The 25,301-nt window shown below is 42.7% G+C and overlaps 1 protein-coding gene across 4 annotated transcripts in view; it reads left to right on the top strand.

Annotated features, from left to right (window-relative positions):
• The window catches only part of LOC127582868 (KAT8 regulatory NSL complex subunit 1-like), a 148,827-nt gene that overhangs the window by 23,790 nt on the left and 99,736 nt on the right, over positions 1-25,301 (top strand). For all 4 annotated transcript variants that reach the window (XM_052038479.1, XM_052038476.1, XM_052038477.1 and 1 more), the window contains one exon: positions 4,722-6,090. In XM_052038479.1, the coding sequence (XP_051894439.1) occupies positions 4,796-6,090 (1,295 nt within the window). In that variant the 5' untranslated portion in view covers positions 4,722-4,795. The remainder of the gene's footprint in view (positions 1-4,721; positions 6,091-25,301) is intronic.

Here is a 25,301-nt window from a genome sequence, read left to right as displayed (position 1 = left end):
GGGAGGGTGGGAGAGAGGAAAGTAGGGAGGGAACAAAGCAATAATATTCACTTCCACAACTCATTCCTTTTGCCATCAGTTATTCTAAAAGTTCTGGACCCTGAAATTGGTTTTTGACCCTAAGCTGAACAATACTGGCTCCCAACCCTCTCAACATTTAAACTTTCTTTTGTTGTAAAACCTGTTTGGCATCGTGCATCTCCTTCAATATCTATTTTGCCATCTCCTCCAGTCTGACAGCTCATTACCGCAAACCACAATACAGGCGACCCCAAGTTACAGGGGGTTGCATTCTTAGAAAATGGGCTGTGTCACCATTTTTCACAGTGAAGCTGCATTGTCAATGCATGCATCAAGGAATGAGAGCTGAAAAAGCATTGACTCTTTTTCACAAATTCTGTGTGTGAATTTTATTGCTATCTTATTGTTAGGTAGTGATCTGTGAATTCCGTAAGGGAGAATTTCTGTAACCTGAACGGCTGTAACGTAGGGTTGCCTGTGTGTAGAATTTTTTCCTCTGATCTGCTATTTTCATATATTTGGTATGGCAACTGCTCTGCCCAAGACTGTAAGAAATTAGAGTTATGAACACGGCCTCATCCATCACGTAAACCAGCATGCCCTTCATTGACTCCATCTGCACTTCCTGCTGCCTTGGGAAAGCAGCCAACATAATCAAGGACCACTCCCACCCCGTCATTTTCTCTTCTCCCCTCTCCCGCCACACAAAAACTAGAAAAGCTTGAGAGCATGTACCACCAGACCCGAGGACAGCTGCTATCCTGACGTTATCACTCATGAATGGACCTCTCATAAAGTAAAGATGAACTCTTAATCTCCCAATCTGCCTCATCGTGGCTCTTGCACTTTGTCTACCTGCACTGCACTTTCTCTGTAACTGCATCACTATATTCAGCATTCTGTTGTTCTTTTTACTACTTCGATGCACTTGTGTATGGAATGATCTGTCCGGATAGAATGCAAACAAAAGCTTTTTACTGTATCTCAGTACATGCAACAATAAACCAATATTGCAGAAATGACAACAACAAATCTTTTTTGACTGGAATAGGATGTAACTGTTGTGCAACTTATTGAAAGAGGAGACAGTCCAAACTTAACCCACAGAACCCAGCATAACACATTTTGATTTGGGTAATAGTTGAGTGATCATTGTGGCATTTAGTATTAGGTTGATTACAACGGTCCTGTCATCATTTGTGTTTGTGGGAATAATATGAAGAAATGAGTACTTTTAAGAATTGTAGTGACACTTCTTTGGCTTAGCAAATACTAATTTGTGGAGATAAGCACTACCAACATGTATGCCGTGTCCAAAGTAGAACATGCCTTGGTCAACAAGCAGGAAACTATAAAACGATCCCTTCATTTGTTAGGAACGTTAATTTGGATTGTCAGAGTTGAAGAAGACATTAACAGTAAAACTGCAGATTATTTTGTGTAAAAAAAAAGTATTGTATGTGTTCAGTTTGAAATTGTTTACTGCTTTTCTGTAGTTTTTTTGATTGAGCATCCCCTATCTTCTCGAACTTACATCTTTCATCCTAAGATTACATTTTATGCAGGTTACTAGTCTGAGTTGTAGGAGTGTCTTCTGTCTCTAGCTCCGAAAATCAGTTGTCTGTTTCCACCTGGCCGGTGCCTTTGTTGCCACACTCAATTACCAACAGAAGATGCCACAGCATCTCTATGCTCATTGCAGTAGACAGTGGCACAATATTTTTTTAATCTATTTTGTGCCAAATGTTCAGTTGTTGCTTCATTTGCTGTGCTTTTCTGCTCTGCACATAAAAACTCTTTTTCCAAAAAGAGATGTTTTGGAGCAAGTACATCTGAGGGCAGGAACTGAGAGTTTGCAAAGTACAGAATTGGTAAGTTAGGGAAGCCAGAGCCTGAAGAAAGGACACGGTTCAATCCAGTGCAGAGTTATAAAGCAAGCTGGTTTTGAGAAGTTAAATTACATTGTATCAACTCCATTGTGATTTTAAAAAAAAATTTGGTATTCTATTCCAGTTAGATCTGGAAATGCAGAGTTTAGTCATTTGGTTCAATGGAGCATGGAAGTTTGATTCAGGTTGTGGCTTTGAACTCTGATTTAGGTTAAAACATAAATTAGCATTTTAGTGTAGAATTATCAAATGAATTGAGATGCAAATTCTTTTCCAAGTTGTTACGTAGCCTTGGTTGTCTTCTCCAACTTCCTCTTGACCATTGCGAACAAAAATGTGACTGTTTCTGGGACCTTCAATGCAGAATGGTTGTTGTTCTTGTTTATAGTGCTAGGACTAAAACTGTCTTTAGATTGACAATACTTTGGGATGTCTGAATTTTAAAATAAATTTTGCCCCTCTGGGAAATTTTTCAGGCCTCCCCTGAATAATGTTTCGTTTTGCTCCCTCTTGTCATTTCCACCCTCAACAAATGATGAATGAATCAATCTAGAAGAATATTTTGCCAAACTAGCGGAAGCTATTTATGGATCGGTTTCTTGGTTAATTATTGACACATGCTTGGTCACGATGCTGTCCATACTTATGAATTAGTGGCATTTTGAATCCATATGTTTGAAAGATCCATGTGCAGGTTTTGTGGGCTTGATTTATTAATGGATTTCTGGATTGGGCAATTTTGAAGCAGTTGTTCAAACTCTGCCTCCACTCAATCCAATTTGCCCATGTGACATTTAAAGGCAGCAGTGTTTCTGCTGCATTACTCGTGCTCTACAGCTTGCAGGACGCTATATGAGGACCCAGCATTGAGTTCCTAGTCACTTCTGTTTGGTTATGTTGGGCAGCCACATCATTTGAAGTCAGACACCAGACTCCATGAAAGGTTACTCTGTTCCAAGCTTTGCCGTGTGAGGAGGTGAGCAGGTGAACAGAAAATGATTTAAGAATGCTTAGGAGCCCCCTTCAATAAATGCAGTATCTTCACTGACTCGTAGGAACCTGGCCCACGACAGCTCAAAATGGAGCACGAGTGTGCGGGATCATTTTGAGAAGCTTGAGGCCATGCATTGGGAGGGCAGCACCTTACAAGCTACTCACCACTTGCCCCATATGTAGAAGAGTCTGCAATGTCTACATAGGCATAATTTAACTGCTTCAGAACTCATGGGGGGAGAAAATGAGTGGACACAAGTCATCCTTTCTCGGGGCTCCTTGCGTAGACTTCTTAGAGTGCAGCAGAGCTGCTGTCTCATAGCTGCAGTGACCCAGGTTCAATCTCAATTTCTGGTGCTGTCAGTACAGACTTTGCATATTCTCCCTTTGAGAGTGTGGATTTCCTTAGGATGTTCTGGTTCTCTCCCCCCCCCCCCCATGTACCAAAGAAGTCCATGTTCGAAGGTTATACGTCAGTGGTAGAATCCAGAACGAAATCAAGTGGGAATAAGATTGCAATATAGGTATTTGATTGTAGACATGGACTTGGTGGGCTGCAGAACAGGTTTCCATGCCACATGACTCTCAGATTTAAGGATGAGCCTCTTCAGTGATGGAGTTTAGTTTCTCATGACCAGTGGGTTGAGAAATGCATCCACAAGTGGCAAGTTGCACCTCCTGTAGAAATGACCTACACCAACCTTAAGGCTGAGAGGGGCAAAGTGATGGAAGGTCTGTCACTAGCCAATTTCCCACCAAGTCACACCCCAACTTGCAAATGTATTTTCATTCTTTGTTGGATCAAGATTATAGAACTCGCTGCTCAAAAGTACTTTAGAGGTGTCTTTCTCACATATGCAATTCAAAGGCATTCAAAACTTTCTTGAGGGTAAGGAGACTTGGGCAGTAAATGCTTGGGCAGTCTTGTCAATGATATCCACATGCTAAAATTGTTTTTTTTTAAGCAGTCTTGTCGATTTGGTGTTTTAAGAGGTGACCGAGGATTGATGAGGACAGGGTGGTAGAAGTTGTATATGTGGCTTTTGACTGTGTCCTGCATGGTAGGCTGCTCCAGAAGGTTAGATCACTTGGGATCCAAGGTGAGCGACTCAATTGGATACAAAATTGGCTTTGTAGGAGGAGTCGGTGGTAGTGGAGGATTGTTTTTCAGATTGGAGGCCTGTGACTGGTGGTGTACTGACTTGTATGAGAATGTCGTTGGCATTTGTAATGTTGTGGATGACATCAAGGTTGCTAGTTTAGTGGACAGTGAAGGAGGTTGTCTAAGGTTACAATGAGATCTAAATCAACTGGGGAAGTGAGCAAAGGAATCACAGATGGAATTTAACTTGGACAATTGGGAAGTTAAACCAGGGCAGGGTGTACACAATGAATAATGGGGGGCGGGGTTCGTGTTCAACAGAGAAGTATATAGTTCCCTGAAAGTGGTGACACAGGTAGATGAGGTGGTGAAGTAAGTGTTTGGTATGCTTGCCTTCATGGAACAGGGCCTTGAGTGCATGAGTTGGGATATCATGTTACAGCTGTGCAAGGTGTTGGGTGAGACATCAGCTGGAATATTGTGTGCAGATCTGGTCGCCATACAATAGGGAGAATGTGATTGCCAGGATTGGAGGGCTTGAGTTACAAGTAGAGACAGGATAGGCTTGGGTTAATGATGTAAGCAAAATAAATATGAAGTATTTAAGAGTGGTAAAGGATTAAATTCAGTTTGAGTGAAGATGATTAGATTGCCATAGCTCCTGCCACTCCAAATGCTTTGTGATGGGATTTTAAGTTGTTTGTTTTTCCTTTCAGGCTAGTGCTGGGAGAGAGGAGTGGAACTGGCCTCAGCGATTGGAGAGGCCAGTGTGTCTGTGTCTCAGCGCTGCATGGCTGCGATGGCGCCCGCTCTCACAGAAGCGGCAACCGAAGCTCACCGTAGGTTCAAACTGGCGACACCATCCTCATCCCTATCACCCTCAGGCACAACTGACACCGACAATAGCAATTCCATTAATAACAGTGCCAAAAGGAAAGCTTTTGCAGAGGACCATAGTCTGGATTTCCGCAATAACTCCAGGAAGGAAGATCAGTGCAAGTTGCTGTCACCACGTTGCTGCTTTGATGGAGGATCTCGTCCACCACCACCAGAATCAGTGAAACTTCAAGGATCTTTAAGCAAGCACGGAATTATTAAGTCTCATACCGTCCTGTCCCACTCTTTACTGGAAGCCAGTGTGCTTGGGTCAGATTTGATTGATGGTCAGGTGGCTGTGGAATTTTCTCCTAAACTTATTAAAACAATGAATGCAGGTAACAGTTATCCATCACTGCCCCCTTCCCCAGAACCACCAGTTAATGGCTTAGCCAAGAAATCTGCTGGCAATCCACATTCAGATTACGATTTGAACGTTGCAAAGACTGGGCGAAAGACTGGATCTAGTCAAGCTGAAGACTTCAATAAATTGGTATCCATTATGTCCAGTAAAATAACAAAAGAGGACGTGGCAGGGGAACCAAGAAATTTCAAACAATTGAGCACTGTTGATGAGGATTTACAAGCATCAGAATTTGCCAGGCACTTGGAGTTGGGGGAAAAGGGTATTGAAAATACTAAGGTTATGTCCTCACCAGAGGTCTCTGATGGAATTTCTGGAAGTACTGATAGTGCAAGGGATCTTTCTGCCTCCGAGGTCAACACCTTGAATATTCTTGACACTGAGGTTCACAGTAGGACTTTGCTGGCTCAGACCAGACAAAGTGAAATTAGACGAAGAGCCTACAGACTTAAGAAACGACTGGAAGTTGTTCAAGTAAAGCAGGTTGAGCGTCATGTCCAGCAGCAACTGGGAGGATTTGTGGAGAAAACTCTGCATCATCTTCCACCTTTGGATTGCTTGAAGGGCCAGGATGGGTCTCTACAAAATGACTTAGTTTATGGCTGTAAATCCAGTTCCATTTCATGGAAAGGGGACAAGAGCGCTTCAGAAACATTGGAAAATTTCTTCAAGAGCAGTTCAGTGACTAAAGGGCTTGAAAAGTTTATTTCGAGCTCTGACTCAAAGTTACGATTCAGTGAGAATGCTTTTGATTCTGATGTTACAGAGAGCAGCTCTGGCGGGGAGTCTGATATTGAAGAGGAATCAAAAACCAAAGTGGAAACAAAGCAATATCTTGCACCTTCGTGAGTACAGTTTGAAGCATTTTTGACCCACAGGAGAAAATGAGAAATTTGCAGGAAATAACAGGTGACACCTGCTTTGAGTTGGGGGTGGGGTGTGTTCCTGGAAAGTGGACCATATTGAGATTTTTGCATAATCTGCGTGTGTGTCAAGGAATGCAAGTTGAAAAAATAAATTTTGCATTGATTTTATTTTTTTTACACACATTCTATGAGAGTGAATTTTATTCCATATCTCAAATTTTGGGGTAATGATTTGTGAAGTCTTTAAGGGCAATTTCCATAACCTGAATGACCATAATGCTGGGGGTTGCCTGTACTTAGACTACTCATCAAAATATTGGTAAGATGTACTGAAATCCCAGTGTTTGTGCTGGTATAACCAGTGCAGTACATGGTGTTTTAACTTGTGAAGAGGAGAAATGAATGAAGCAAAAGTAGTTAATAGAAAGGGGCAGTGAGAAGCATTAAAGCAAGGTAAACAATATAATTGTATTCAAATGGTTATTAACTTGAAATTTTTGCTTCTCAAATCTTCAAACATTTGCAAACCAAAGCATACATAATTTGTATCCTAAAGGCTTGAAGATGTATATGGAATAGATATGAGAGGATTTCTTCCTTGTATGTTGTGAAAATTGTGCAGTTGCATTAATTATGACAGAACAGAGATACTGGAAAGACAAGTCATAATATTCCAGTGAAGTGCTTCAGCCCTGCTGTGTATTTCTGGGTATGTAATGAGTGGTGTCTCTTTGGTATCAAATCAATGAGAACATTTTACAAACAAATCCAGTCCCTTCCCACCTACATCTGTGACACCTCGCATGTTCTCCACCACTTAAACAACTTTCAATTTCCTGCCTCATTTTCACCATGGACATCCAGTCCTTATACACTTCTATCCCCCATCAGGAAGACCTTGGGGCTCTGTGTTATTCTGGAACACAGACCGAACCAGTTTCTCTTCCACCACCACCCTCCTCCACTTGGCAGAACTTGTGCTTAAGCTCAATAACTTCTCTTTTGACTCCCCCCACTTTCTCCAAATCAAAGGTGTAGGCATAGGACTGGCATGGGCCCCAGTTACACCTGCTTATTCATTAGGTAAGTGGAGCATTCCAAGTTCCAAACTTAATTGGGCAGTGCTCCCCAACTCTTCCTCCACTACATCGATGACTGCATTGGCACTTCTGTGGAACTCATCATGTTTATCAACTTTGCTACCAGCTTCTACCCTGCCTTTAACTTCACTTGGTCCATCTCTCAAACTTCTCTCCCCTTTCTTGATCTGTCTCCATCTCAGGAGACATTATGCACCAACATCTACTACAAACCCATTGACTCCCACAGTTACCTAGACTACACTCTGTCACTTGTAAGGACGCCATTCCTTTTGCTCAGTTCCTCCATCTCCTCTGCATCTGTTCTCGAGATGAGGCCTTCCACTTCAGGGTGTCTGAGATGTCCTTTTTTCAGGAAAAGGGTCCTGTTCCCTCATCTCTATTTCCTGGACTACTGACTTTGCCTTGCCCTGCACCACGCACCACCCATCCCCCCCCCCCCCCCCCCCCCCCCCCCAAAAAAAACACAGAACAGACTCCCTGGTCTGCTCATCCCTCCCTACCCATTCCCCTCCCTCCAAAGGGCACTCTTCCTGTCCCTAAACTCCTCCCTCACCACCATCCAGGGCCTTAAACAGCATTTCCAGTGCTCCTGATGTGCCGTCTGTACATCAGTGAGACCATGTGCAGACTGCTTCACCAAGCAACTGTGCTCCATCCGCTGTGGCTGTCTACATCTTGTGGTTGCCAGCCATTTTAATTCTTTCCCCATTCCTACACCAACTTGTCTGTCCTTGGCCTCTACTGCCAAGATGAGCTAAACACAAACTGGAGGAACAGTACCTTGTATTCCACCTGGGTCGTGTACAACCTGGCGGCATGAACATTTTGATTTCTTCAATTTCTGGTAACTACTCCTCCTCTGTCCCTTTTCTTTCTCTCCTGATCTACCCAGCCCCCATCACCCTGCCTCTTTCCCCTCCTCCATCCTCTCTGCCCATCACCCACACACTCCTCCCACTGGTTCTCCTTCCCTAATATTCCCATCTGCCGTCCCCACCTCCAGCCCCTTTCTTCCTGCTCCATCTTCCTTTTCTATCAGATTCCATCCTCTTCAGCCCTTAGTCACTTCCACCTATCACCTCCCAACTTCTGGCATTATTCCCACTCTCCCCTTCCCCCATCTGCCTATCACCCACCCCCTCACCTGGATCCATCTATCAGCTGCCAACTCTTGCTCCACCCGCTCCCACCACCTTTTTGTACTGGCAATCTCCACTCTATCTTTCAGTCCAGATGAAGGGTCTTGAGCTGAAATGTCAACTGTCCATTTCCGTCCATAGATGCTGCCTGACCGGCTGAGTTCCTGTGGCATCTTGTGTGCTGCTCCACTAATGAGCACTGTATTGGTCTAGCTATTATATGGTATTGTCGAAATAAGGCAAATGTTGGTTTTATTTTCATAAACTAGATCTAGATCATAACACAGTATGAATGCTCCTTTATGACTGGGATTCTGCATTTGACAATTACTTTTCAAGTCATATAAAGCTGTGATTCCTATTGATTCCAGTTTAGCCAGGACTTGATGCCATACTTGATCAAATGCTGCCTCGATGTCAAGGGCGGTTACTGTTAATTACCCCTGAAGTTCAGTGCTCTTGTCCATGTTTAGAATAAGGCTATAACGATGTTGGGAGCTGAGTGACTTTGGCGGAATCCAAACTGAGCTTCTGTGAGCAGGTTGTTGCTAAGCGAGTGCTGCTTGATAGCACTATCCATTATCCATTCTTTCATTTTAGTGCTGATCGAGAGTCGAGTATTTGAGTGGTAATTGGCTGTGTTGGATTGATCCTGCTGTTTGTGGACAGGTTGTGGCCGAGTAGTATTCCACATTACCCGATAGATGCCAGTGTTGTAGCTGTACCAGAAGAGCTTGGCCAAGATGGGCAACTTCCGGAGCATAGGTCTTCAATACTATTGCTGGAATGTTGTCAGGGCCTTTGTTTTGTTTCTTGATATCACACTGCGATTCATTTGAGCTCGTTGGCATTTCCTTGGATTTTAAGGTGCAAAGTCCATATACAAATCCCTTTTGCAGGGAGAACTGACGAGAATTGGATGAGAATGTGCAAGGCGTGGTTAGTAAATTTGCAAATGACACTAAGATAGGTGTTGTGATTGACAATGAAGATGGTTCAGGATTTAGAGGGATCTTGATCAGCTGGGTGAGTAGGCTGAGAAATGGCAAATGGAGTTTAATTAAGATAAATGTGAGGTGTTGTATTTTGGGAAGACAAGGATATGACTTTCACATTGAATGGTAGGGCCCTGGAGAGTGTTGTAGAACAGAGACCTAGGAGTCCAAGTACATAGTTCCCTGAATGTGGTGTGCCAGGTAGACAGCATGGTTAAGGCTTTTGGCACGCTGGCCTACATCAGTCAGGGTGTTGAGTATGGAAGTTGGGCTGTTATGTTGCAGTCGTACAAGACGTTGGTGAGGCTGCATTTGGAATATTGTGTTCAGTTTTGGTCACCCTGCTATAGGAAAGATGTCACTAAGCTGAAAAAGTGCAGAGGAGATTTGAGGATGTTGCCAGGACTCGAGGGACTGAGTTATGGAGAGAGGTTGAGCAAGTTGGGATTTTTTTACATTGGAGAGTAGGAGAATGAGGGGTGATCTTATAGAGGTGTATAAAATTGAGGGGCATCGATAGGTTGAATGTGCACAGTCTTCTTCCCAGGTTTGGGGAATTGAGAACTAGAGGGGAGAGATTTAATAGGAACCTAAGGGGCAACTTTTTCATACAGGGTGTCAGTATATGGAATAAACTGCCAGAGGAAGTGATTGAGGCAGGTACATTAACAACATTTAAAAGGTATTTAGACAAGGTTGTGAAAAGGAAAGTTTATAGAGATATGGGCCCAACATGGGCAAATGAGATTATCTTAAATAGTAATCTTGGTTGGCTGGACCAGTTGGGCCAAAGGGCCTGTTTGCATGCTATATGATTTTGACTCCAACCCTTAAAATGGGGTGGCTTATGGTGCTGTGGTTATCTTGTTTATTTTGGAGTCACTCCCTTGATCAAAGTATATGCACACAGTCATGTCTTTAATCTTTATGGAGCTGTTTTATCAATGGGTGGGATTGTCTTCAGGAGCCTTCCTTGTGAGGTTGAGCTCTTTTACTTTGTGTAATAAGCTGACTTGGAAAAAACTACAAAACAATCAATGGGCTGGATGGAAATTCAAAGCTCATGTACATTAATTGTGTAAGTAAATATGACAAAAGAAACCATTTTATTAACAATAATGCTTGTGTTGTACGTATCAAATTTTAACAAGTTCAGAGATGGATGATACATTTTCTGGTGTTTGTCTTCATCTGTTTTTGCTGTTTATTGATGAATGTGGCTGTACTCCATTGATGCTAATGAGCTACCCAATACATTTCCAATTAGGCATTTTATTGGCTTAGACCTAAGGCCTGCCTGTGAAGATGCTGGATTTATCCAAGTTTGATCATTTGTCTGTGATGTTGCTGTCAGTGTGAGACAGAAGTTTTCATAGTGTCTTGGGACATTTTAAAGTAATTGATTATAGCAGAAGATAATTAGGGTGCTGCAACTGAATGTCCCCCTCGTACAGATGATGATAAGACTAAACAGGTTAGTGTTAAGATCCAGTGGTGGCCTCCAGGACCAGCCTATAGGCATTGACAATTTGGAACTTAAGTAGAAATGATGACTGGTTTGTTTGAGATGCTGCAAGGTTCTGGGTACTGAAATCCAGTTTGTATTTCCAGAAGCACAGGAGGAAAAGTGGGATGACAGATGCCATAAAGTGGAATTGAAAAATTTTACATTGTAATTCAGCCCAAAAAAGTTAGCAGTTAAAAATTGGTTTCATGCTTGAAATTGACATGTTGAAGCTATTTATGTGGTAAGATCTTGTCTTTTCAATATAATGCAATGTAGCTTTCAAGGAGCAATAAGGTACAGTAAAACTGTGAACTGCTATCTGATTGGTTTGGCATCTGACTTGCTGAATTTTACCTTGCTTCCTTTAAACTGTTTTCCACTATCCCTTTAAACTTGAGCCATTCCTAAATTTATTATACTCTGCAATATCTTTTTTGTAGAGTGAAATAATTTATTTATAGGAGTAATATCTAATAGTACAGAAAATTCCTAGAGTTCTGAGTGTGCCAGATTATCAGACTCTTGCTGTAAATGGAGCTGTCACTGATTCAACACGACTCTTTTGGAATTTAAGGGATTTGGAGTTGGTACAGGAAAGTGGTACTGAGATTGATGATCAACCATGATTTTACAGAAATTATTGTTGTGAGGGGCCATATAGAGGGGTATGACATGGAAATGGGCCCTTCAGCCCACTGAGTTTTTACCAACGATCAACCATCCATTTTAAACTAAACCTACATTAATCCCTTTATTTTTGCACATTCTCATCAACTCCCACCCTCTCCTCCAGATTCTACCATTCAGCTACATACTAGGTATGATTTACAGTGGCCAAGTAACTTACCAATCCACGTCTTTGGGATGTGAGAGGAAACTGGAGCACCCAGAGGAAACCCCTGCAATCACAGTGAACTTGACAGTGACACACAGGTTATGTGGGTTAAGCTGCCAGAGGAAGTCGTTGAGGTGGATACAGTTCCAACTTTTAAAAGACGTGGACAAGTACATGGATAGAAATTTAGAGATTGGACAAGTGCAGGCAAATGGGAAGAGCTTAGGAAAACACCTCTGTCGGCATAGATGAGTTGGGCCAAACGGCCTGTTTCTGTGCTGTGTAACTCTGACAGCACTGGAGGTCAGGATTGAACCTGGGTCTCCGGTATTGTGAAGCAGTGGCTCTACTAGCTGTGCCACTTTGCTGATCCTTTTTCTTGTATTCCTGTTGCATGGACATTAAGTTTTGAGAAAGGGAATAAATTCACAAAGTAATCTTGTGGTTCTTGATCCTCAATCTCCATTCCAGTTGAGCTAGCAATTCTTAAGAACCTGTGCAATGCTAGCCAAATGTTAGAAGCCTAACTGTGAAAGGCAGAATCTGTTTGATGTGGTGCAGAGCACGTGTTCTGAGTCATGCTGAAAGGAATGGCCCAAATTGTAACCTTTTTGGTGAGCTTTTTGGACTCTCAGCTAAATAAGCACGCCTGGCTTTAGTTTTCTTCAGTTTGAGGTAAAATGTTGTAACTCTGATAGCTATTAAGTGGCCTAAAGGGAATGTGGAATGAAGACTGGTTCATCTCAGCTGATGTAACGTTTGAAAAATAACCGATTCACACTTACAGCACAGTCTTAATCGTGAAGATGCTCCTGTGAGTTATTGCAGATTGCTGTCATCCAGGGAACTGTATGTTTATATAGGCTACCTCTTCCAGAAAAGTGTAGCAACTGAAAGTGACAAATGTGAAATACTGTTGATTCACTGACACTGAAAAAAATTTTCCCCTGACAGCATAGACTTCAGTAGTTCAAGGGCAAATATAGTCATGTGATTTGTTTTGTGAATCGTAAGTAATTATAACATCGGAGGTGGCTATTCAGCTCAAGGTGTCCATGCCTTGTAGCATGGACAATTAATACTGCCTTGGGCTTGATAGGCAGGAGGTCAAGAGTATTTTGCTGGTCTCCCACTAATTAAGTAACCAGCTTGAACAAGGGTTAACTGAAGATACTGTTGGCTGACTGGTGCCTGGGAATGTCTATAGGTTTCTCTAAAAAGCAGCGTGTATTGTTTACAGACTGAACTTTGCTGTGTTCAAAGAATTAAGTAAATGTTTTTGCTTGGTGACTTAAGCAGAAAGTCATGGCAGAGCATCTCTGCTATCAGAAATGCACATGCTTTGCAGTGAGGCAATGTCATGAGCCTGCTGGTTTCTGGGATAGCCACAGCTGCATTAAGTTCCTGCTGTGGGAGCTAGAGTCTTTGTTTTTAGAGCTTGAGCAACAGCTGATGTCATTGTGCTCCATTCAAGTGTTTTGTTGATAGCAAGTCTCAGAAGATGGGACCCTTGAATTCACAAGAGGCCAGTGGAAAGGGGTTGGTGGACTGGCAAAAAAAGAACCTCGCAAGTAATTTGGGACACAGCTGAGAGAATTTTGCTTTCTCACCAGTTTGGATTTGCATACTGATGAGGGAGAAGGTTCCCTTGAGAGTACAGAAGGAAACTGAAGCTAAGTGTGCCACTTCCACTGAAGTAAGCTGTCAGAACAAAAAGGATCGCAAGTTTCTGTCCACGAGTGAATCCTGCCTTTCACATGTAATATTCATTTAAATGTTTGGCTGAAATCATAAGTCTTGGAGAAATGTCATGATCTGAATAAAAGTCCAGATGAGTTTGCATGAATTTGTTCCCTTGTACTTTGTGGATCTTTGAACTACTAAAAATGTAACTTTTGTGACTATAGGCCTTGTTAATAGGCCAACACCACCAAATACCCATGCATCACTGTATGTTCACTTTTGGGTTGTGTGCCTATCTTGTGTGATAAATTTCTGATTCCATTTAAAATGACCGTGGTCCCATATGTGGCTCAGCATTGCAGGGAGTTGGGAAAACTCAATGGAATGCAGTTGTTGTAGATTCTATAGTTGGGGGAACAAGCAGCCATTTCTGCAGTTGCAGATGTGATTCCAGAATGTATGTTGCTTGTGTTTGGGTCAGAGATATTGCTGAATGGCTGCAGAGTGGGGAGGATGAACATCGAAAAATGATGCCTGCATTAGATTTTAAGGGGGTGGGGGAGATTAAAGAAGCAGGATCTCTGGGTTACTCCTTGTCTCACATGTTAGTGACTACAGTTAAGATGGTGCAGATGAATGAGTGGCTAGAGACCAGTTCACGCTAGGCACCTTGTACTTCAGGAGTCTAGAATCGATGTCCTTGTGGGTAGGTTCGCGTCAGTGATTAGGGATGGTTTAAAGCAGTTTGGCAGAGAATGGAAAACTTTGAAGATTCAGAAGGGAAAAAGCAGAACTGGAAATGGAGCCCAGAAAATTGAAGAGTATTTGAAAGGCAGAGGTTCGACAGTAGACAAAGGATGTGCTTGATGCAGTACACTTAAATGTAAGGGGTTCTGGGTTAATGTATTCCTACAAAGAAAAGGGCTGGGACAGCTAAAATATAGAACTCCAGATGACAAACTGAACAGAAGGTAGAATGAGGTGAAAAGAGGAAGCTTGTGTTGGGCACAGAGCTTAATTTGGGGCGGAAAAAGCCTGCAAAATTATACAAAATGCAGGAGTGAAATGATTTGGTGAGTTTACTTGGCCAAAACTAGTAACGTTTGCAATTTAATCCTTGCAGGCTGCATTTCAGCTGAAGCTCCTTGAGCATGGCCCTCCTTTTGTGGTTGTGAATTTCTCAATTGAGAAGTTCAATTGATTGGACTAGAGTTGATCGAGTGGGTAAAAAGGGAGGCAGAGAAACCAGAATGTAGATTTGTGAAGCAGATTTTGGAGTGGCAACATGTAGGTTTTTGTACCTTTTTCTTCACATTTTATTTTGTGAATTATAGCAATAGCGTCTTAAAATTGTTGGAGTTTGTGTTCAGAGTGGAATAAAGCCCCTGGTGTGATTAGTTTAAACGTACAAGGAGTTTGTATGTTCTCCTGTGTCTGTGTGGGTTTCTGCTGGGTGCTCTGGTTTCCTCCCACATTCTAAAGACGTACAGGTAGGTTAATTTTGGGTTTAAATGGGCGCCGTGGACTTGTTGGGCCGCAAGGGCCTGTTACCATGTTGTAAATAAAATATAAAAATTTTTTAAAAATGTTGGTTAGACCACACCGTGTATCATGTGCAGATCTGGTCACCACATTACGGGAAGGATGTGATTGTGCTGGAGAGAGGGCAGAGGAATTTTACCAGGATGTTGGATTGGAGCATTACAGTTATGAGGATAGATTGGATAGGCTGGGTTTGTCCTCCCTGGAGTGGAGGAGACTGAGAGGTGACCTGATAAAAGTATATGAAATTGAGGGGTATAGATGGTAAAGATTCTTTTTCTCATGGTGGTCATGTGTAAGATGAGCATAGATTTAAGGTGGGATGTTTTAGATGGCATCTGAGGGGGAATTTGGTTTTTAAACGGGTGGTTGGAGTCTGGAATGTGCCCCCAGAAGAGCTTGAGGAGCAGGTACTCTCAGGACATTTAAGTAGCATCTAGATAAGTACTTAAATCGCCAAGGCATTTAGGGTTACAGACCTAATGCAGGTCAGTGGGATAAGTGTAGTATGTGTGGTATGGACACCGGGTCAAAGAGACCATTTTTGTGCTTTACGTCTCTATGACTCAGAGTGCAGAGTCACGAGTGCTCAGAGTCAAAGGTCTAGAAGCTTCTGGTGTGATGATGGAGGAAGTAAAAGAGGAGGGCATTGCAGTATTGATTAAGGAGATCATTACTGCAGTAATAAAGGAGGATGTCCAAGAAGGCACTTCAAATGAAGTCATATGGGCAGAGCCTAGAAATAAGAAAAGAGGCACTTCCTCTGCTGGGATTATTGTACGGGTCTCCCAACAATCTGTGGGAAACATAGCAGATGTGTAGGCAGATCAGGGGTGTGAGAGCGGTAGGCTTATGGTGGTAGTGAATTTCTACTTCAATATTAACTGGGGTCACCTTAATGTGAAAGATGTAGAAGGGTGCAGTTTTTAATGAGTATCCACGAGGGCTTTTTTGTGTTAGTACATAATTAGAGAAGGGGCAGCACTGGATCTAATCTTTGGGAATGAAGTCGAGCAAGTGTCTGTGAGTGAGCATTTTGGGGATCATGACCATTACTTTTAAGTTTCAAAGTAGTTATGGAAAGGGATAAGGATGGTGCAGAAATTAAAGTTCTGAATTGGGTGAATACTGATTTCAATAACATAAGACAGGACCTGACAAAATAGACTGGGAGAAGCTACTTGAGGGTAAATCTACACTGGACAACTGGGAGTCTTTTAAGTGAAATGCTGAGTGTTCAGGACAAACATGTTCCACTGAGGTGAAATGTAGGGAAGGCAAGCCCAAGGGTTTGAAGAACAACGTGGGAGCATATAGCAGGTATAGAGAACTGAAGCAGGTAAGGCTCTTCAGGGGTGTAGAAGGCTGAGAGTGGGTACTTTTTCAAAACAAAGACATGAAGATGGCAAAGAACATGCATGAAATAACAATGGCAGACAACATTTAAAGAAAATCTCAGACTATTTTATAAATATATTGAGGGTAACCAGGGAAAGAGGATGTTACATTCGGGACCAAGATGGCAATCTTTTTGGAGCAGAGAATGTAAGTGACCTGAATTCACTCAGGAGAAGGGCATTGTTGTTGGAGAATTTAGGGGAGTTAGAAATTCCAGAACGTGTCATTAAAAAGGAGCTATTAGATGTCTTAGCAGCCATTAGGGGTAGATGAGACATATCCCAGGCTGCGATGGGAGGCAAACGGTGAGATGGCTGGGCCATAACAGATTTTGAAATCTTGATTGGCAATGGTGCCAGATGACTGGAGGACAGCAAATGTATCTTCAAGAAGGGTAGTAGGACTAAGCCAGGTAATTGCAGGCTGGCGAGTCTAACATCAGTGGTAGGGAGGTTATTGGAACAAGTTATGATGGATAAGATTAATCTGCACTTGCACAAGCAGGGGTTAATCAGTCGGTCGGCATGGCTTTATAAGAACATAAGAAATAGCAGGAGTAGGCATTCTGGCCCACTGAACCTGCTCCACTATTCAATAAGGTCAAGACTGATCTGGCTGTGGACTCAGATCCACCTACCTGTCTTTTCCCCATCACCCTTAATTCCCCTACAATGCAAAAATCTATCTACCTGTGTCTTAAATATATTTAATGAGGTAGCCTCTCTGGGGAAAATCAGTTTCTCCTCATCTGAATCTTTAGGCTATGCCCCCTAGTTCACATCTCACTTACCAGTGGAAACAATCTTCCTGCCTCTATGATGCTGGAAGAACTGAGCAGGCCAGGCAGCATCCGTGGAGAAAAGCAGGCGGTCAACATTTCTGGTCAGGACCAGTGTCCAGCTGACTGCCTGCTTTTCTCCACGGTTGCTGCCTGGCCTGTTGAGTTCCTCCAGCATCATAGTGTTTTTCATCTAGATTCCAGCATCTGCAGTCCTTTGTTTCTCTTCCTGTCTGTATTTTATTTATCCTTTTCATAATTTTGTGTTTCTATAAGATCCCCTCTCATTTTTCTGAATTCCAGTGAGTATAATCCCAGGCGACTCGTTCTCTCCTCATAGGCTAACCCCCTCAACTCCAGAATCAACCTGGTGAACTTCCTCTGCACTGCCTCCAAAGCCAGTATATCTTTCCTCAAGTAAGGAGACCAGAACTGCACGCAGTACTTCAGGTGCGGCCTCACCAGTACCCTGCACAGTTGCAGTATAACCTCCCTGCTCTTAAATTCAATCCCTGTAGCAGTGAAGGCCAGCATTCCATTTGCCTTGATAACCTCTTGCACCTGCAAACCAACCTTTTGCAATTCATGCACAAGCATTTCCAAGTTCCTCTGCATTGCTGCAATCTTTCACTATTTAATTATCTGATCTTCTATTTCTCCTTCCAAGTGGATGACCTTGCATTTACCAACATTGTACTCCGATTGCCAGAGCCTTGCCCATTCACTTTACCTATCTGTATGTCTCTGCAGACTCTCCGCAGCCTCTGTACAATTTCCTTTGATGGGGGGAGATTGTGTCTGACCAAATTGAAGAGGGAACGAAGTATTTTTGAGGGCAATTAGCATGGACTTGAGTAAGGCCTTTGACGAGGTTCCACGTGGGAGAGTGGTCCAAGAAGTCAGATTCCATGAGATTCATGGCAAATTTGACAAATTGGCTGCAAATTGGCTTGGCAATAAGAACTGGAAGATGATGGTGGAAGGTTATTTTTGTAGTTGTAAGTCTCCGACCAGTGGTATACTGTAGGGATCGGAGTTGCAGTAATACTGCCTGATGTATGCCTTATCTATTTGGCTGTGACTGTTGGAGGAATGATTAGTGAGCTTGGAATACAGGAAGGAGATAGCCTAGTGACATGGTGTCATGACAACAACCTTTTCCTCAATGTCAACAAAACAAAAGAGCTGCTCACTGACTTCAGGAAGGGGGGCGGTGCAATACACTTGTCTACATCAATGGTGCTGAGGTCAAGAGGGTTGAGAGCTTCAAGTTCCTAGGAGTGAACATCACCAATAGCCTGTCCTGGTCCAACCATGTAGACGTCATGGCCAAGGAAGCTCACTCATGCCTCTACTTCCTCAGGAGGCTAAAGAAATTTGGCATGTCCCATTTGACACACACCAATTTTGATCGATGCACCATAGAAAGCATCCTGTCTGGATGCATCACTGTTTGGCATGGCAACTGCTCTGCCTGGGACCGCAAGAAACTGCAGACATTTGCAGGCTCAGCTCAGCACATCACAGAAACCAGCCTCCCTTGCCTATATTTCTCACTGCCTTGGTAAAGCATAATCAAAGACCCTACCCATCCGGGACATTCTCTCTACTCCCCTCTCCCATTAGGCAGAAGATACAAAAGCCTGAAAGCACGTACCAAGCGCAAGGACAGCTTCTATCCCACTGTTATAAGACTGTGAACGGTTCCCTAGAATAATAAGATGGACTCTTGACCTCTCAATCTACCTCATTATGACCTTGCACCTTATTGTCTGCCTGCACTGCACTTTCTCTGCAGCTGTGACACTTGACTCTGTATTCTGTATTGTTTTGCCTTGTACTGCCTCGATGCGCTGTGTAATGAATTGATCTGTATGAACTATATGTAAGACAAGTTTTTCACTGTACCTTGGTACGAGTGGCAATAATAAACTAATTCCAAATGACGTGATAATTGAAGGTGAAGTTAATAAGGTACTGTTGAGTTGGTAAGGTAGGTTGAGAAATGGCAAATGGAGTTTATTCCTATTAAGTGTGAGGTGATGCATTTTGGGGTGGCTAATAAGGCTAGGACACAATGGTAGGGCCGTAGGGAGTATTGAGGAACAGAGGGACTTTTGGTGTACAAGTCCGAGGATCTCTGCAAGTGGCAGTGCATGGATAAGGTGGTTAAGCAGATATATGGATGCTTGCTGCCTTTAGCCAGAACACACAACATATGAGCTGGAAGTCATAATACATGTTAATAAAATATTGTTTAGGTCACAGCTACAGTGCTGTGTGCTGTTCTGGTCAATATACTACAGGAAGGATGTGATTGGAGAAAGTGCAGAGGAGATTCACCAGGATGTGGCCTGGGATGGAGTATTTCAGTTATGAGGAGAGACTGCAATTGTTTTCTTTGGATTGAAGGGGGTTGAGGGGGATCTGATAGAGGTAAACAAAATTGAAAGTCGATGGTAAGAAACTTTTCCCCATTGCTGCCTGAAACCAGTGGGCATAGGTTTAAGTTGAAGGGCAGGAGCTTTAGAGGGGATCCGAGGATTTCTTCCCCAGAAGGTGGTTGGAATCTGAAACGCACTGTCTGCAGAGGTGGTAGAAGCAGGGATTCGCAACATTTAAGTATCTAGGTTAATACTTGTTGGCTCTCAGAACAGCAGTGTAGTTTCATATTTGCATTCGTTCATTGAATGGGAAGACTTTGGTCTGTTACATCTGCTCATTAAGATCAGGTTCTCCTTTGGCTTTCTGCACTCCAATGAAAACCAACCTGGCTTATCAAGTCTCTGCATGTCAGTGACTGAAATGATCCACATCAAGCAAATCCTGGTGAATCTCCTCTGCACCCTCTCCAGTGCAATTATGTCCTTCCTCGACCAGGACTGCACACAGTACTCCAATTACAGAATGAGTGATTTTTTTTTTGATGTAATGTAGTTGAACCATAACCTCCCTGTTCTTGTATGTCATGGTTAATGAAGACAAGAATCCTATATTCATTCATCACCTGCTTGTCAAGCTGTGCTGCCACCTTTTGGCATCCTTGGACTAGTGCACCAAGATCCTTCTGTTCCTCAATGGCAAGGGCCCTCCCTTTCATTGTCAATGTCCAACTCTTGTTAGTCCTCCCAAAGAGCATTACATCGCACTTATCAACATTAAATTCCATCTGCTATGACTCTGCCCTACTTACCAACTCATCAGTATTACGCTGTAGCCTAAGACTATTCTCATTATCAAGTGTTATACTTTCACGTCATTTGTGAACTTGCTCTTCGTACCTCTTACATTCACATCTAAATTATTAATGTATAAACAGTATGGATCCCAGCAACGGTCCCTGAGGTACACCACTGGTCAGAGGCTTTCAATCACAAAAACAGCCCTCCACAGCCTCCTAATAGCGGGACCATTTTGGATCCAATTGTCGACTTGCTTTGGATCCCATGGGCTCTACCATTTTGGACCAGACTCCCATGTGGGACCCTGTCAAAGGCATTTCTGAAATCTATGTCAATTGTATCAGCCTCACTGCCCTCACCACTATTCTTGGTTACCCCAGGTAAAATTCAATCAAATTAGTCAGAAAGATGGGATCTGCTCAACACATTGCAGTACACATCTCAGTATGCATTGCAGCCCTATAGACCAGAGGTCGTGGTCTTGCGTGAATGAGTGATGAAACAACACTGTTCTCCAACTGTAATGTCCATCTCCTTAGATAAGTGTTTATTTAAGACCTTACCCACATGCTTTGGCTCCAAGTATAAATTATGTGCTTGGTCCCAAATGGACCCTCTCCTAGTTACTCGACCTTAATATAAAATTCTTTGTTTTCCTGCATCTTGTCCACCAGTGAAACTTCATGCCTCTTTACTCTGGTAATTTTTTTTTCTTTTAAGTACCTGTCAACAAGTTCTATGTGCTTACTAGCCCTCTTTTTATTTCTCGCTACCTGCGATATGCTTTTTTATCCAACATTCTATCTCTTGGCATTCAGGGTTCCTTGGATTTGCTTTCCTTACTTTTCACACAAATAATGAGGTAAGTGGGCCAAGGATTGGCAAGTGGCTTTCAATTGGGATGTGTGAAGTATTGCATTTTGGGAAGTCAAACTAGGGTAGGACTTGTACAGTAAATGGTTGGGCCCTGGGGAGTGTTGTGGAACAGAGGAACCTTGCAGTATAAATACATAATTCGCTGAAAGTGCGTCACAAGTGGACGGTGCTGAAGAGGGCTTTTGGCACGCTGGCCTTTCGTCTAGGCATTGAGTATGGAAGTTGGGATGTTATGTTGCAGTTGTACAAGACATTAGTGAGACTGCACTTGGAGTATTGTATACAGTTTTGGTCACCCTGATATAGAGAGGACATCATTGAACTGGAGAGAGTGCCAAAAAGATTTATGATGATTCTGCCAGCACTCGAGGGCCTGAGGTATAGGGAGAGGTTGGGCAGGCAAGGACTCATTTGAGCATAGGTGATTGAGGGGTGACCTTATAGAGGTGTATAAAATCATGAGGGGCATAGATAGGGTGAATGCACTCAGTCTTTTTCCCAGGGTTGGGGAGTTGAGAACCAGAGAGCATAGGTTTAACGTGAGAGGGGAAAGATTTGAAAGGGACATGAGGGGCTTCTTCATGCAGAGGGTGATGTGTATATGGAATGAGCTGCTGGAGAAAGTGATTGAGGAAAGTACAGTAATGTGCAAAAGACAATTGGATAAGTATATGGATTGGAGGGTTTTGGAGGGATATGGGCCAAACGTGGCCAAATGTAACTAGCTTGGTGGGCATCATGGTCAGCATGGATGAGTTGGGTCAAAGGGCCTGTCTCAATGCTGTGTTACTCTCTGACTAACTGGGAAGCTCACTATTTCACTTTTAAATTACTCCTACATGTTGGATGTAAACTTATGTGCAAGGAGCTGTGCTGAGTTCACTTTTACCATGTCCTGTCTTCTGACATTGAAAGTGACCTTCCTTCAATTCAGGGCCTTGATTTTTGGGCAATCCTTTTTCCATAACTACTTTAAAATTTCCATTTTTAAAGTCACTATCTACTCCACAATGACCTCCCACTGACACGCCAACCATTTGCCTGGCTGAATTCCCTGATATTAGGTCTCTCAAAGTGCTATCTATGTACTGGCTCAAAAAGCTTTCCTGGATGCACTTGGAAAATTCCTTCCCCCCTCTGGCTTTCACAAAAAGACAATCCCATCTAGTATTGGGGAAGTTGAAATTCCATGCTCGCTTATTACCTTACTTTTTTTAACACCTTTTCTGTGATTTGCCTTCATATCTGCTTCTCTGTCTTTGGTAAATTAGTTTATTATTGTCACATGTACTGAGGTACAGTGAAAAACTGTTTTGCATGCCATCTGTACAGATCATTTCATTACAACAGTGCATTGAGGTAGTACAAGGGAAAGCAATAATAGTGTTACAGTTACAGAGAAAGTGCAGGCAGCAATAAGGTGCAAGGTAATAACAAGGTAGATTGAGGTCAAGAGTCCATTTTATACTAGCGGACTTATAACAGCGGGATAGAAGCTGTCCTTGAGCCTGGTGGTACGGTTGAAGTTTGTATTTTATCCCCAGCCAAGTGCCTGCTTTTTGCTTCTGAGCTCTTTGTACATGGCATCATTTGAAGACCCTTCTTGGATATACTCATTACTGCAGTCATGAACTCTTAAATCAACATTGCAATGCCATTTCCTCTTTTACTTCATCCCCTCTTATGTCTGAGTTTCTGTACCCTGGAATTGCCACTCCTACCTTTGTTTCAACCATATCTCTGAGATAGCAACGATATCACATTTCCATGAGCTGATCAGTACTCTCTGATCATCAGACTTACTAATGAGAAACTTGTATTGAGATAGATGCAGTTCAGCCTTGCATTCCCCCATGTGCCGTATCGTGCCCATGTCTGGACTGACTTAGTTTTCTATCTATATTTGACTGTACATGTAGTATGCCCCATTCCACTGCCAAATTAGTTTAAACCTTCTCCAAAAGCAGTAGCAAAGCTCCCTATAAGGATGTTGGACTCTGGTTCAGATTCAACCCATCAGATTTGCATGTGTCCCACCTTCCCCTGAAATAATCTCAGTGATCCACAAATTTACAACTCTTCCTCCTGCACCATTGCTTTAGGCACACACTAATCTAACCCATTTTCTTCCTATATTCGCCAGCATATGGCACTGGAAGTAATCGAATGATTACGACCTTAGAGGTCTTCTTCAGTCAATGACCTTGCTTCCTACCTGGATGTTGCAAGGCCACATTCCTCTTTTTTTTTTACTTACATTGGTATATAAACCATGACCTCAGTGTTGACTTCTCCCAACCATGCGTGGACAAACACCTTTATTTGAATTCCTTGCATCTGTTCTGCGACATCCTTGACTCTGACACCAAAGAGGCAGCCCATCATCCTGGACTCTCATCTACAGCTGCAGAAGTGCCTCTATTTTCCCCTCTGTATCACTCTTAGCACTGTTGCCATCAGATTATTATTCCTTCCCCCTTCTGCAACTGACCCAGTGCTGTGATGCTGGCTCTTGCTGAATTCTCCAGAGATGCATTCACCCCCACCATTTCCAACACTGTTTTGGATTGAAATGCACCCTGTTTCCCTGATTACCTGCTTGCTTTCCTCCGTCTACCTTGATGGCACCTATTGCTTCAGCTGCATTGTGACATCTCTTAAAAACATGTTATCCTTGTAAACTTCAGCCTCTCAGATGCACTAATCAAACAGCTTATCCATTAACAGGCAATCGTATTCCCCTTCAGCTCTATGTCCTGCACTGTATGTTTGAACATCCTTTGCCATTAGAGATATATAGAACAGTCTTAGATTCAGTTCTACTTGGGTCCCTTTCCTTAACTGATTTACCAGTACATGGACAACTGAATTGTTTCCTGCATTTGTACAGAAGTTGAAGTGCATTGTCTTTATTGCCAATTTCCACGCTGCTCTCGCCTTTGCTTAGCCCATATTTGACTCTTCCTTTCTCTTTCTGGATAGCTGTCACCATCTCAGTGGTGGGCTGGACACAAACATCCATTACAACCCACAGACTCTCAAGGCTATCTTAGCTATACTTCCTCCTGTAAAGGTTTCATTCCACACTTCTATTTTCTGTTATATTTGCTCAGATGATGAGACTTTTCACACAGATGCTTCTGAAATTGGTATTGGTTTAATATCCTCACTTGTACTGAGGTACAATGAAAAACGTCTTGCATACCGTTCGTACAGGTCAATTCCTCGTACAGGATGGAAATGTCATCCATTGTGAACTATGTCTTCCTTTCTACCACAGTGGATTGATGACTTGATCTCTTCTTTGTTGCACCTCCATTCTCACCCTCTGTCCTCCTCGATTGAGCAAGGACAGTTTCTATGATCCCCTCCATCCCACCAGCCTTCACATTCAACAGATCATCATTGGCAATTTCTGCCACATTCCTTTCCCCTTTCCTTTCACTAGTTTCAAGGAACTGTTCTCTGTGACTTTCTGGTCTGCTCTTCTGTTCCCACAAAGCACTTCCTTGTCCTGTGGCACTTTCCCATTCAGCAACAGGAGCTGTAACAACTGTCCTTTAATCTCTTCCATTCCCACCATTCAGGCACCCCAAAACAGTCTTTCCAGGTGAAGCAGTGATTCACTTGAACCTATTCTATTCTAGTATACTACTTTCCATATTTACAAAGTGATCTCCTCTCTTGGAGGAAACAAGTGTAGTTTGGATGATTACTTCGCAGAGCACCTATGTTCAGTATGCTGGAATGACTCTGGACTTCATGTTGCCTGCTTTCATTAGCCATCCCACTCCAGATTCGAACTATTTATCTGTGGCTTCTGTTACAATGAGAACACAAGTATGAGAAATAGCACCTCATCTTCCCTGTTGACATGTTGCAGCCTTCTGGACTTGATATTAAATTCAATTTTAGATAACTTGCTTCCTCTGTATAAGAACTGGCCATTTCTGTCAGTCATCCATCTATAATATTAGCTAATTTTGTTTTCTCTCTTAGAACAGGCTGACTTGCTGGGCATGTCCCACAGCCCTGCTATTGGCAGCACAACACAAAGATGTGTAATCATCCCCTAACTGCTCCATTAACTCATTTTATCTGATCTCACCCTGTCACCTTTCCCTTTGTCCTATCCATCGCTCTGCAGCTTAA

This window comes from Pristis pectinata, chromosome 25 (assembly GCF_009764475.1).
Source record: "Pristis pectinata isolate sPriPec2 chromosome 25, sPriPec2.1.pri, whole genome shotgun sequence".
In the NCBI taxonomy this organism is placed as follows: Eukaryota; Metazoa; Chordata; class Chondrichthyes; order Rhinopristiformes; family Pristidae; genus Pristis; species Pristis pectinata.
The sequence above is the reverse complement of the archived record's forward strand: the minus strand, read 5'-3'. Positions and strand labels throughout refer to the sequence as shown.